At 40.5% G+C, this 13,586-nt stretch overlaps 2 protein-coding genes across 2 annotated transcripts; both read left to right on the top strand.

Annotated features, from left to right (window-relative positions):
* The first annotated feature begins 2,392 nt into the window (after positions 1-2,392).
* On the top strand, positions 2,393-3,854 carry LOC148097175 (uncharacterized). Its single transcript, XM_087833284.1, has 3 exons — positions 2,393-2,745; positions 2,831-3,113; positions 3,207-3,854. The coding sequence occupies exons 1-3, from the start codon at positions 2,393-2,395 to the stop codon at positions 3,852-3,854; spliced, it is 1,284 nt and encodes a 427-aa protein (XP_087689410.1).
* Positions 3,855-8,164: 4,310 nt separating this feature from the next.
* On the top strand, positions 8,165-13,521 carry arg2 (arginase 2). Its single transcript, XM_006798606.3, has 8 exons — positions 8,165-8,548; positions 8,649-8,721; positions 11,259-11,433; positions 11,558-11,717; positions 11,856-11,950; positions 12,043-12,147; positions 12,292-12,428; positions 12,540-13,521. Exons 1-8 carry the CDS (start codon positions 8,429-8,431, stop codon positions 12,725-12,727), a joined length of 1,053 nt encoding a protein of 350 aa, XP_006798669.1. The 5' UTR covers positions 8,165-8,428; the 3' UTR covers positions 12,728-13,521.
* Positions 13,522-13,586: the final 65 nt, after the last annotated feature.

Raw genomic sequence — 13,586 nt, 5'->3', positions numbered from 1 at the left:
CATTGTTACTTACTGAACATTAAGACTGATACAATCAGAATAACATTTATAATTACCATACACTATGTGTCTAGTTATATACAGTGCAAAAGCCTTGAGCCATCCTACATTCCTCAGTATTTTGCATCTAAGGAGGCAGATTTTATTGTAATTTTTAAGAAAGAAAAAAGAAAGAAAAAAGAAAAAATCCCAAAGATAACACAGTTTGACAAGCTTAAACAACAATGATTTACAAAAAATATATATTAGCTGAAAACTTGGCATATCTCAGCATGTTTTGCAAAAAATCTATCTAAAGCAAATGAACAGTATCTGAATATCATGTCCTTAAGAAACAGATAAATAATTCCAGCAAAGACCAGATACAGGACCTGAGAGACGCATCAAGCCCTTCAGTTGATCCAGCTGCTGTTCACTGAAGCCTCATCAGATAATATCTCAGTGGAATGAAAGTGGAAGCTGTGTGGGATCATTTTGACAGAGAACAGAACAAAAGTAGCCGACATCTAAAGAAGAACTTTTAATGTCTTTCAAGAAACCTGGAGAACTATTCCTGATGGCTACCTAAAGAAATTACAAGAAATCTTACCTGAGAATGTTCAGCCTGTGTTTAAGAATAACAACATACAACCCCACAAACACGGAAGCACATTAGAATTGTACAAGCATTTATTTCTTTTTTAAGTGGACACATCATGAATGTGTGCTTTTAGGATGCCCCGTCTGAGTTTCTGAGCTTTAGTTTTGTATACAAGCACAACAAGTGCAACAGATAAAGAGTACAGGAACTCACAAGTGCTGCTGACAACAACAGGTTCCTGTACAAAAGACACAGAAGGAAAAAGCCTGCCTATGAAAATAAGTGGGCAAGGGCCCACCTAAAATTTGTTCCTAATGGTCTGTAACTAATGATACAGTCATTGCTGTATTTACTTCTCATTTTCCTAGTAAAATATGAAGAAATTAGACTTTTGCACAGTACTCTAAGTACAAAGAATTTTCAAGTCCCAGCTCGGGTTTGTCCCTAGTCTCCAATAATTGTCCAAACAGGACCCAGAACATCAGGGTGAAATACAATCCAATCCAAGGTTTTTCCTGGCAAGCCTTACCGAGGGCTAAAAAAGAACTATATTACTTTTGTATCTCTACCTTTAGCCGCTTGGTGGCGCTAAAGTCTTACTTTCGTAAATTTGTAACTACAGGACCCTGTTTTACGAGGACCAGTCTATGTTTTTGTTATCTGGATTCGCTTACCCTAACATCAGGATAAGCGGTCAGCCTTACCAGACACTAGGAAGATGATGAGAGGAGTATCTCAGTGGCATGACTGACATGAAATAGCATGTCTTTATGTAATGTCACAATCGTACTTTCCCTTTCGTTTCCTTTATTTTCTTTCACGAGCAAAATTGTGACTGTAGACTATTTGCTGAGAGAAAACAAACATATTTCGGTGCCACCCAAGTGTTCATCTCGATCACGTGAAAGTTCCTTTTAATTTGTTTGTGCAACGACAGAGAGGCCTTGAACTTTTTTTTATTTTCACGTCCAATTTTACATTTTACTGAGGATAAGAAAAATATTTAGGATTCATCTTTATTGCCATTACACATGTATAAATACAGTTTACATCTAATCGGACGTGCAAGAGCAGTAAGTGCAATAGAATAAGATTATATACAGATAATTTGGTCCATTTTTAAAAAGTGATAAAAAGGTTAAGGGGCCCATTCACATTGATTACTGTACCCGCAGCTGAACAGCTGATTACAAAGAAGAATAAAGAGTTTTAGAAAAACATGAAGAGGTTACACATACAAAATGAAAGCAACAAAGCTGCTCCAGATGAACATCCCCGTACAGTACAGAAGCATCAAACTACTATCTGAATGCGCTTTGGTCAACAAGACCTGACAGGAGCTACCATGGTGATATACCCTGTTAAGATGTGAACCTCCTTCATAGTACAGACACCACAGGGTTACCTATTATTACAGTTTTTTCTGATGGCTTTAACCCTAACTGTGATTCTTATAGCACAATTCCTAAAACTATTAATACTTATAGCAAAACCACTCACTGAGTTTGCAAAACTAAAAGCACAAACACTGCTTTGCACTCAGTTTGCAATTTTGTAACACACACTTTGCAAAACTGTAGGCACAATTCACTGCACAACACTCTTTTTGCAGAACTTTAAACACAACTCACTGCTTACACTCAATTACCAAATTTCCAACACACTCCTAGCAAAATTATACACATGTATGGCTATCATTAACACTATTTTGCCAACTGTCTGGCACACTTTCACATGTGAAAACTGTTTTAGATAATTAGTCCACTTTGCAATCAGCCTAAGCACTATAAACAGGCCACAGGTAAGCTGTCTATGTGGAGTACAATGGAAGGAGCAGTAAGAGTGAGAAGAGTGAGAATCAGAGGAGGCCAAGGGAGAGGACGTGGAGGTGAAGAAGTTGGAGGAAGAGGACGTGGAGGTGAAGAAGCAAGAGGGTTAGAGGAAGTTAGAGGAAGAGGACAAGGAGGAGCAAGAAGGGGACGAGGAGGGGAAAGAGGAAGGGTAAGAAGAGTAAGAAACAGAATAACTGATGACATCAGAGCTACAATAGTGGACCATGTCATCAATCACTGGATGACCCTGAGGGAAGCTGGCCAACGGGTTCAGCCTAAACTGAGCCGCTACACTGTGGCAAGCATCATTAGGACATTTCGAAATGAGAATCGGTAATTACTGTGTAGCACTGCCATACTCTAATGAGAAACACAACAGTACCATACATGCAAAAATACTGAAATTGTTACTTTACAGAATTGCTAGACGTCCAGATGTTGGGGGCAGAGGCAGAATGTTCACTCCAGAGCAAGAGACCCATATAGTGAACATGGTGATTGCCAATAATGCAATAAGACTGTGCGAAATACAGCAGCGCATAATTGATAATGACACCATCTTTCAAAATATACACAGTGCAAGCATTTCTGCACTAAGTCGTGTACTTGCGCGCCACAGAATAAGAATGAAGCAAATTTACAGAGTTCCTTTCGAGAGAAACACAGAACGTGTAAAGCAACTGCGATATGACTATGTGCAGGTAAGCTACTGTCATTGTTTCTGAATTTGGAAGTGCATACTGTAGTGCTGTGTGTGTAGTCCTGATGTGTTGCATTTGTTTTGTCTTGTCCAGAGAGTGATGGAACTAGAAGCAGATGCAACGGGACATGAGCTACTTTTTGTAGATGAGGCCGGTTTTAACCTCAGTAAAACCAGGAGACGTGGCAGGAACATTATTGGACATCGTGCCATCATCAATGTTCCAGGACAACGTGGTGGTAACATAACCATGTGTGCAGCTATAAGCCAAAATGGTGTTGTTCACCATCATGCAACCATAGGCCCATACAACACTGCACACATTATTGCATTCCTGGACACCTTGCATGACATGCTCACTGTTCAGAGACCAGAGCAGACCCGATATGTCATCATATGGGACAATGTTAGTTTCCATAGGGCTGCTTTGGTCCGCAACTGGTTTACAGACCACCCATCCTTCATGGCACTCAACCTCCCTCCATACTCTCCATTCTTAAATCCCATCGAGGAGTTCTTCTCTGCCTGGCGCTGGAAAGTGTACGACCGTCATTCTCATCAACAGGTAGCCCTTTTACAGGCAATGGAGGAGGCATGTGGAGATATTGACCAGGCATCATGTCAGGCCTGGATACGGCATTCAAGGAGATATTTTCCCCGGTGCCTTGGACTGGAGGATATCGCATGCGATGTGGACGAAATTTTGTGGCCGGACCCAGAAAGACGACATGATGTAGGCTGATTGTCTTTTTTTCCCCTTTTTTTTGTGAAATTCCTATTTTGTTTTCTGACTTTGTCTTGGTTTTGATGAGTGTGAATAAACACCAATACTTGAAGTTTGGATCCTTCTATGTTTACATGACACTATGACAAAAGTGTGACCTCAAATTGACATCTGTACACAGAGAAAGCAAAAGCCAGATGTGTTTTGTATTCATACCATCAGTGTGCAGTTGGCGCATTGTGTGCTTAGTAGATGATGGCTTGTGTGTACTGTTTGATACGAAAACACCATTTTTACGAAGGTGTGAAGAGTTAATCTAGCTGTGTTCGCTTTTGCAAGAGAACTACAATGTTTTGATAATTGGGTGACAGGTTTTCTTATTTGTGTGTAGAGTTTTGCAAAAATAGCCAATAGTTACAAAAAATGTGCTTAAGCAATCAGAAAAAACTGTAAGTTACCTTAATATTAACCTCTGTTTCGTAGTACAGTATGTTCATTCTTGTTCACTGAGTCATGCCACAGTCATGCATCTGAGGTGGGCTGATGACGTCAGAAGAAAAACTCTTGCACTTGATTCGCCTAGAACCGCTCAGTGGGTTAGGGTTAGGATTAGGGTTAGGATTTACAATTAGGCTTGAAGTTTAGAAATGCACTACTTTGTACCCACGATAGCCCATGTTAGTGAATCCGAGCTATCTTTGAGTTGCCTGTGATGTAAATAATTTCAGCTGAACGCTGTGCATCGTGCTTGGAAGAAAATCCGAGTACATAAAGATAAGATATAGTGGATTCATCATAGCGTGACAAGACTATAACATCCAAACACTGGGCCCATTCACATTGATTGCTGTACCCGCAGCTGAACAGCTTATTTACAAAGGAAGAATAAAGAGTTTTAGAAAAACATGAAGAGGTTACACATACAAAATGAAAGCAACAAAGCTGCTCCAGATGAACATCCCCGTACAGTACAGTAGCATCAAACTACAGGGTGGGCCATTTATATGGATACACCGTAATAAAATGGGAATGGTTGATGATATTAAAGTCCTGTTTGTGGCATATTAGTATATGTGAGGGGGTGACCATGGTGGCCATTTAGAAGTCGGCCATCTTGGATACAACTTTTGTTTTTTCAATAGGAAGAGGGCCATGTGACACATCAAACTTAATGGTGTGTTTGGTTTCAATGTAACTTTGTTCTTTCATGAGTTATTTACAAGTTTCTCACCACTTATAAAATGTGTTCAATGTGCTGCCCATTGTGTTGGATTGTCAATGCAACCCTCTTCTCCCACTCTTCACACACTGATAGCAACACCGTAGGAGAAATGCCAGCACAGGCATCCAGTATCTGTAGTTTCAGGTGCTGCACATCTCGTATCTTCACACCACAGACAATTGCCTTCAGATGACCCCAAAGATAAAAGTCTAAGAGGGTCAGATCAGGAGACCTTAGGGCCATTCAACTGGCCCACGACGACCAATCCACTTTCCAGTAAACTGTTCATCTAGGAATGCTCGGACCTGGCACCCATAATGTGGCGGTGCACCATCTTGCTGGAAAAACTCAGGGAACGTGCAGGCTTCAGTGCATAAAGAAGGGAAACACATCATCATGTAGCAATTTCAAATATCCAGCGGCCTTGAGGTTTCCATTGATGAAGAATGGACCCACTATCGTTGTACCCCATATACCACACCAAACCATCACTTTTGTTGTTCCAACAGTCTTGGAGGGATCCATCCAATGTGGGTTAGTGTCAGACCAATAGCGGTGGTTTTGTTTGTTAACTTCACCATTCACATAAAAGTTTGCCTCATCACTGAACAAAATCTTCTGAGTGAACTGAGGGTCCTGTTAAAAAATTTTGTTTTGCCCATTCTGCAAATTCTGTGCGCCAATCTGGGTCATCCTCGTTGAGATGCTGCAGTAGCTGGAGTTTGTAATGGTGCCATTTGTGAGTAGCTAATATCCGCCGAAGGGATGTTCGACTAATGCCACTCTCCAGTGACATGCGGCAAGTGCTACGCTGTGGGCTCTTGCTGAGTGAAGCTAGGACAGCCACTGATGTTTCTTCATTAGTGACAGTTGCGTCCACATTTTGGCAAATCCAACACTGAACCAGTTTCACGAAACTTAGCAAGCAGTTTGCTAACTGTAGCATGGGAGATGGGTGGTCTCGTAGGGTGTCTTGCATTGAAATCTGCTGCAATGACCCGGTTACTGCGTTCACCAGATATCAACACAATTTCGATCCGCTCCTCACGTGTTAACCTCTTCGACATGTCAATGGCTGTGCACAAAGAGAAACTTGTAAATAACTCATGAAAGAATAAAGTTATGTTGAAACCAAGCACACCATTGTTTTTCTTGTGACATTACCAATATGTTTGATGTGTCACATGGCCCTCTTCCAATTGAAAAAACAAAAGTTGTATCCAAGATGGCTGACTTCTAAATGGCCACCATGGTCACCACCACCCATCTTCAGGAGTTTTCCCCCTCACAAACCCCTAATGTGCCACAAACAGGACTTTAATATCCCTAACCATTCCCATTTTATTACGGTGTATCCATATAAATGGCCCACCCTGTACTATCTGAATGCGCTTTGGTCAACAAGACCTGAAAGAGCTACCGTATTAATAAAATTGAGCTTGTTTAAAGCCCGTTAAGAAAGCTGTCCATCTATTCGAGTTAACAGACAGCGATATTACCACAAGAGAATCTAATGGTTCACAATTGAGTATTTTATTAAATGACAGTTTAGTTTATATTACCCCAGCTCTAGCCTGAGTGTCTGCGTCCAAATTTTATGTACCCTACGGTCTGCAAGTACAAATATATGCTTTAGGATCATAGGATCAAGTTATCTTGGACGCACAAAAATTAGACGCTAGTGAAAATTTATTAGTCTTTCCACACACATCTGTGTGTGGAACCAAGAATGGTGAGGCAATTTTCTGGAAACTTGACTGGGAAGTAGGCGGGGATTTCATACTTGCTCATTAGTTACCATAGTGATATACCCTGTTAAGATGTGAACCTCCTTCATAGTACAGACACCACAGGGTTAATCACTAAGTTACCTTAATATTAACCTCTGTTTCGTAGTACAGTATGTTCATTTTTGTTCACTGAGTCATGCCACAGTCATCCATCTGAGGTGGGCTGATGACGTCAGAAGAAAAACTCTTGCACTTGATTCGCCTAGAACCACTCGGTGGATTAGGGTTAGGATTTGCAATTAGGCTTGAAGTTTAGATGGGTGGCTGTAGCTCAGGTGGCAGAGCAGGTCAGCCACCAATCAGAAGGTTGGTGGTTCGATCCCAGGCTGCCTCCCAGCCAAATATCCTTGCCCACATCCCATGTTTGCCTACTGAGGGCCCGGTGGCTCGCCTCTATCAGTGCGCCCCAGGGCAGTTGTGGCTACAATGTAGCTTGCCATTGCCAGTGTGTGAATGTAGTGTAAAGCGCTTTGGGACTGAGTAAAGCGCTATACAAATGCAGGCCATTTTTTGTACCCACAATAGCCCATGTTAATGAAGCTGTCTTTGTGTTGCCTGTAATGTAATTTCAGCTGAACGCTGTGCATCGTGCTTGGAAAAAAATCCGAGTACATAAAGATAAGATATAGTGGATTCATCATAGCCTGACAAGACTATAACAACGAATTAATAGTAATAAACCGCAGTTTCACGTTAATGACAGGAAACAGAGCAAGTCCACGAAGCATTGTGTTCCTTTACTTGTAAAATAAAATTATAATTATAAACTAACTGCAATTCATCAAGTAAATAAACATAAATAATAAAACAATCGCTCGTTATATTTATTAGAAATCTTTTCTGTTTAAGTCCATTTTACTTTCAGTTAATTGCCTATGATAACTTGCACTTGAGATTCTGTTATTGCTTTACAGTGTTAAATTTCTTGCGGTGGTGAAAGATAAACCCCGTAATAATACACTAACCCAGATAATAACATGTTTTTATGTTGGCCTGAAATCAAGTGGGATATGTTTTGTCCGGAGCTTTAGAACACGCGTGGACAAACACCTCGGTCAAGAGCGTTTAATGTAAACAAGCGGATCATTACACTGCGCTGCGTCTGTGGAAATTTCCACTTTGATGACACTGCAGCAGCGCGTCCCAACATTTCACAAAACACCCGTTGGCCCACATTAGTTTGCAGGACACGCCTAAAAGCGAACCCACTTCCTTCCATAGTTGCTATTGGCTACTACGAAGGTGTGTCATTCAACCTGACGTCAGACGCTTTATATATATCAAGACGTGCCTCGGTAATAAAAGCTCATAACACATTGCAAACGCTTAAAAGAAATTACGCTTTTTATGGTAGGCGGCAGAGATTTGTTTTTTATTTTATGACTGAATTAAGAGGAGTTCGCTTCGTATTTGTTGTCAGAGTCACAGTCTCATAAATATTCAGTAGCTTGACGAGTCATAAAGACCGCCTCTCCTGCACCAACGACACATTCAGCATCCTCCGGCGCAACATCTCACTGAGCTTTCGTCAGACTCCGAGTCGGTTTCATTGTGACTGGGGCAACTTTTAATTTCCGAGAATGGCTTTGAGAGGAGCACTTTACCGTCTTTCCCACTCTTCCCGTCATTTCAACCATACTTGCCAGCAAAGCAGAGCTCATTCGGTGGCCGTGCTTGGCGCTCCGTTTTCAAAAGGACAAGTAAGATATTGAGGATTTTTAAAAAAAAAATGTTATCATTAATTTTAAAGAGCCTATCATCTTTAGCAGTTTAACAACTCCCATGTTTCCTCCCCTACAGAAAAAGAGAGGTGTGGAGCATGGCCCTAAAGTCATCAGGGATGCGGGGCTCATAGAGAGGCTTTCAAATTTTGGTAAGTGTCGAACGAGCGGATAATCTTGGAGCTGCCGGTGGTGCTGGGTTATGTAACTTGTCGGTGGGTGTAACCTGCAGCTTAACCCGGCAGACTTTTAGAAAGACATAGCTTCAGCGCTCGGTCGTCAGTCAGTCTGTTACATAATCGGGAGAAAGTAAATATAAACAAATGATATGTAACCAATGAGAGAGATTTGGCGCACATGTTTCGGAGAACAAAGTGATTTACGCGCGAGTCCAGTTTGAGGCTTTCGTCATTAGTTTTACAGGATAAAACGTCTTGTAATAACATAGGAATGTATATTTGTGCATGTTTAATGCCATATTAAAGGCAGTCAAAGAGAGAAACCTCGAACATCATCTCCGATGTTTGATGTTAATCCTCGTCGAAATGTTATTGTATAATGGCTACAAACTCGTGCATAGGACGGAAAGACGAGACAATACAGGAAGGCATTGTGATAGCTGTCAACATGGCACGCCGGCGTCTCGCTCTTCTCGTGAGAAATTACACGAATTGCTCATTCATTCTTGCCCCCAACCCCCCACCGCCGTTCTGGCACATGCTCGTAAGAGCCCAGGATGAAGATGACGGTGTTATTTCCATTATGTCGTCACTGCAGTGACAGACACTTTTACTTTTTATGTGGTCCAAATGAAAACTCCCACGCAGTCCGGTGTGAAAAGAAGTGGTACCTTTAACGTGAAAGGCACAGCAGGTGAAAAGAACCCCCTCTGTGCGCATGTCAGCGAGGTGCCATTGTAATTGAAATTCCACTCCAACAGGGAGGGAATGACCAACAGGAAAGATTCATGAGTAAAGAGAGGAGGGCCTGCCAGTTCTTAACAGGCCATGATAAGATCACAGCTATCCCAGGGTACTTAAATTCTATCTGTGATCCAGACATAGTTAAGTACCTTTGGAGTGATAAGGTTAATGTAGATTAATATTGTGCATGGAACAAACACAATGTAAATCATGATGACCTCCATTAATAATTGTAGTAAAGGTAGTTCAAATTAATCTGTTTTATGCGTAATAAATATACTCAAAATGTCCAAAGTAATATCTTGAAATTTCGCCCAAAAAGTAAAATGAAATGGAAATCTGCTGTCGTGATACTTCTTAGCTCACCAGAATCCCCATTTGCACCACAAACTGCTCCTGCCTCTATAAATATAACAGAAAAACCAATGAAGGTGTGTGACAATGGCAGCTTAATGCACGCCTTTAGGTAGTAACTTCCTAACTTCCCTTACCTAACTACCCAGGTAATCCAGTTTGTTCTGTTCCACACATCAGCTCATGAGTCGTAAACATGTTGTGCAAAGGGAAGAGCGCTCCCTTTGTGTTACACATACATTATACAGTGCGTCACTGGCTTACTTTCATTTTTCTGTATGGCCACTAAGTGGATCTGCACAATTACATATGATTATATTGTCCAAAATACCTTGAACTGTATCAAACGAGTGTATATATATATACACACACTCATCAGTTTGTTCTTTTGTTGCTGAATCTCAAAGAGACTGTTGTAAGTTTTATAGTAAGTTTTTATAGTAACAACCTTGATGTTTATCACAAGGTGGTTTATAAAAAGTAAAATAAAACCTGAATATATGTAATCTAATGTAAAATGTTGGCCAGGAATCAATTCCCTGGTGGCCAAATTGGCAGCAATGAAATAAGATCTAGCTGCTATGTCACTAACAGAGGAGGACACATGAAACCAAACACTAAGAGAACTAGCTGCCATGTACTCTTACATTTTCACACTCTCTAGGTTTCCTGTCAATTTGTACAAATTGTTTAAATTAAAAATATATAGATATAATCAAACCAATAATCACTGGCATTTACAAACATTTAACATGCCTTTACATATGAATTATAGCACTAGTAATCTTGCATTTAAAATTTAAAAGCTCATCCCTTTGACAAACTTATGAATTGTCTTGCAAGAGATGCTCACTGTTGCATCAAACAAGGGCTATTCCTGTCCTGTCTACGAATGGTCATGAACCGCATTGGTCACCCTTGGATCAGCAGAGTAATACTACACTACCATCAAGGCTCATATTGCTGGATGAACCCTAATATGGTGAAACACTTCACTTGTTTACTTCGCAGTCTATATCTAAACTTTTAAATCTTCTGCAACCACGTAGTATAAGGCAAACTACAGTCACTGAAACCTGACCCGATGTGGGAAACAAGACTAACGGAAAGTGCTCCGTCACTAGTTCCACTGGCATTGAATGACTCAAACCCACGAGAGTGCAAGGTCAGACAAACGCATGTTAAGTCACGGGAGCTACGGATTATGTAGGCTGCTTAACTGACACCTGCACATACCACGTCTGCTAATTACAAATCCTCAGGCTGTTTGAAACCATCAGGTTACCAGTTCCTTTGTTCAGATTTCCTGAGAAAATAGTGCACTCCCATTCAATGCGTCATTGTAAACTGCAGCAAGCATGACACAGCGCAAAGTAGTTTAAATGTATGGATGTTTGTTGTTGTGTTTTTAGACTTTTCTGTCCATGACTTTGGGGATCTGAACTTCCAACACCTGGAGGAGGATGAGCCCTACATGGATGTAAAGTTCCCTCGGACTGTGGGTGCAGCAAATAAAAAGCTGTCTGCAGCAGTGAGGAATGCTGTCAGTGCTGGCCACACTCTTCTTATGCTGGGAGGTGATCACAGGTAGGAACAGAAAATATTGGCAATACTACAAGATAGCCTACTCTGTACAACAAGTCCAGTGTTTGTATTAATATTATGAATCCATTGCACAGATATCTTTAAAGCTGCTCTACATCTGTTATAGCCTTGCTATTGGATCAGTGAGCGGCCATGCCCAGCATAGTCCTGACCTGTGCCTTATCTGGGTTGATGCTCATGCAGATATCAATACCCCTATGACCTCCCCTTCAGGAAACCTCCATGGCCAACCTGTGTCATTCATGCTCAAAGAGCTGCAAGACAAGGTGAGGAAAAACATTCAGCTTCACTAAAGTTATATTAAAAAACTACTTACAAAAGGGATTCTGTTAATTTAAAAAAAAGTATTATTGCTTTTTTAGTATCCTGTATGACATATTAAACAACCTCTTTTCACTCACCAGATGCCAGATATCCCTGGGTTCTCCTGGACTAAGCCATTTCTCAGCTCAAGAGACCTGGTGTACATTGGACTGCGGGATGTTGACCCTGGGGAGTAGTAAGTACTTACAATTAAAACGTTTTAGTAAACGAAACTGGGGTGCACTCTGAAACATAGGTCTTGATGTAATTTAAAATTGTGCATTGCAGCCAATTCCTCAAGAGCTTCGGTATCCAGTATTTCACCATGAGAGATATCGACAGACTAGGCATCCAAAGGGTCATGGAAGTCACTTTTGACCATCTTCTGGCAAGGTATTATTATTAATAGATTGTGATTATAATAGATTTTAAAATGATAACACTAAAAATGTTATTAATTTTTCAATTTTTAATTTATACAAAAAACAGTTATAGATGTTTGAACGGAGATGTTGAATTTTATTACCATCCTGACAGAAAACAACGACCAATACACTTGAGCTTTGACATCGATGCATTCGACCCGTCTCTGGCTCCCGCCACAGGAACACCAGTAAATGGAGGTCTGACCTACAGAGAGGGAATCTACATCGCAGAGGAGATTCATAACACAGGTACAGATCACTACAGTTATGGCTTTCATTTCCTTTGGTCTTTTTTAGATTTCTTAAAGGTCTTTGACTGTCTGTCTTTCGAATCTAACTTGTCATCCTCTTGGTGTGCAGGTCTGCTGTCAGTCATGGACATGGTAGAAGTAAATCCTGTCCTTGGGGCAAGTCCTGAAGCTGTGGAGGCTACTGCCACGTTAGCAGTTGATGTCATTGCATCATCATTGGGACAGACGAGAGAAGGCGCTCACACATCCATGGACGAAATTCCCTCTGGGAAAAACGACACAGAGCTTCGCCTCTAAGGGCATGAAGCAAAGCTATGGACTTCAACACTGTCATCCCTGACCATTCCACAGATTTAAATACAAGACTGCAAAGACTATATCTATTTGAAAGGTGACAGTTTAAAGCTTTTTTTTTTTTTTTTGCTGCTTGGTCTTTCACTTTGAAAGCTAAATTATGTCGGGATTCATGAAACTACGAAAGGGCTTTGCATAATCTTTCTTCATATTGATAATGCTGAGAAAAGTCTTTGACAGAATTTAGACACCAATACAGCTATTGGGGATACAGCAATACTAACTTATTTTATTATTATTATTATTATGTGTAATAACTTGTCTGGCTATCTCTGATAGCGCCCTGCAAACCTCCAATAAGTGGCTAAGAAATGATGGGTGGGTGGTTAATCTTAGGTGTGCGTTGCCACAGCTGCCAAGTATCTATCATGTTTGGTTTATGAGAGAATTAGCTTGCATCAGCGGTACAAAAAGTATCGAGTATGTACGACTGAAGTTCACAGTCTACTTTGGACTGTTTTGTGGCTGTGCCAGTTAGTTAAAACTAGAGGTATGCTATCACTTCTGTGATAGTTGTAGTTACTGTATTTTCTTTAGAGTTTACTTTTCTATTTTTACTGTGAATCAATACATGGACTATAGTGATTTGTGCACCACTATTTCAGCATCCCTGGAAAAAGTAATAACTATTTGTATCATTATGCGTGAACTAAATTATGGCTTGTTATTGTCCTTGTAACAAAGAGCTTCTATTTTGGTCTTCCTTTAATATGATTAAAATTTTTTGTTTGTTTCTACATGTGTCTTATCTCCTCATTATTTTGTGATCAGAGTAATATATTGCTTTAATTGATGAATGCAC

Source organism: Neolamprologus brichardi, chromosome 19 (assembly GCF_056152115.1).
Source record: "Neolamprologus brichardi isolate AB-2024 chromosome 19, ASM5615211v1, whole genome shotgun sequence".
Classification (NCBI taxonomy): domain Eukaryota; kingdom Metazoa; phylum Chordata; class Actinopteri; order Cichliformes; family Cichlidae; genus Neolamprologus; species Neolamprologus brichardi.
This window is presented reverse-complemented; position numbering and strand designations above follow the sequence as displayed.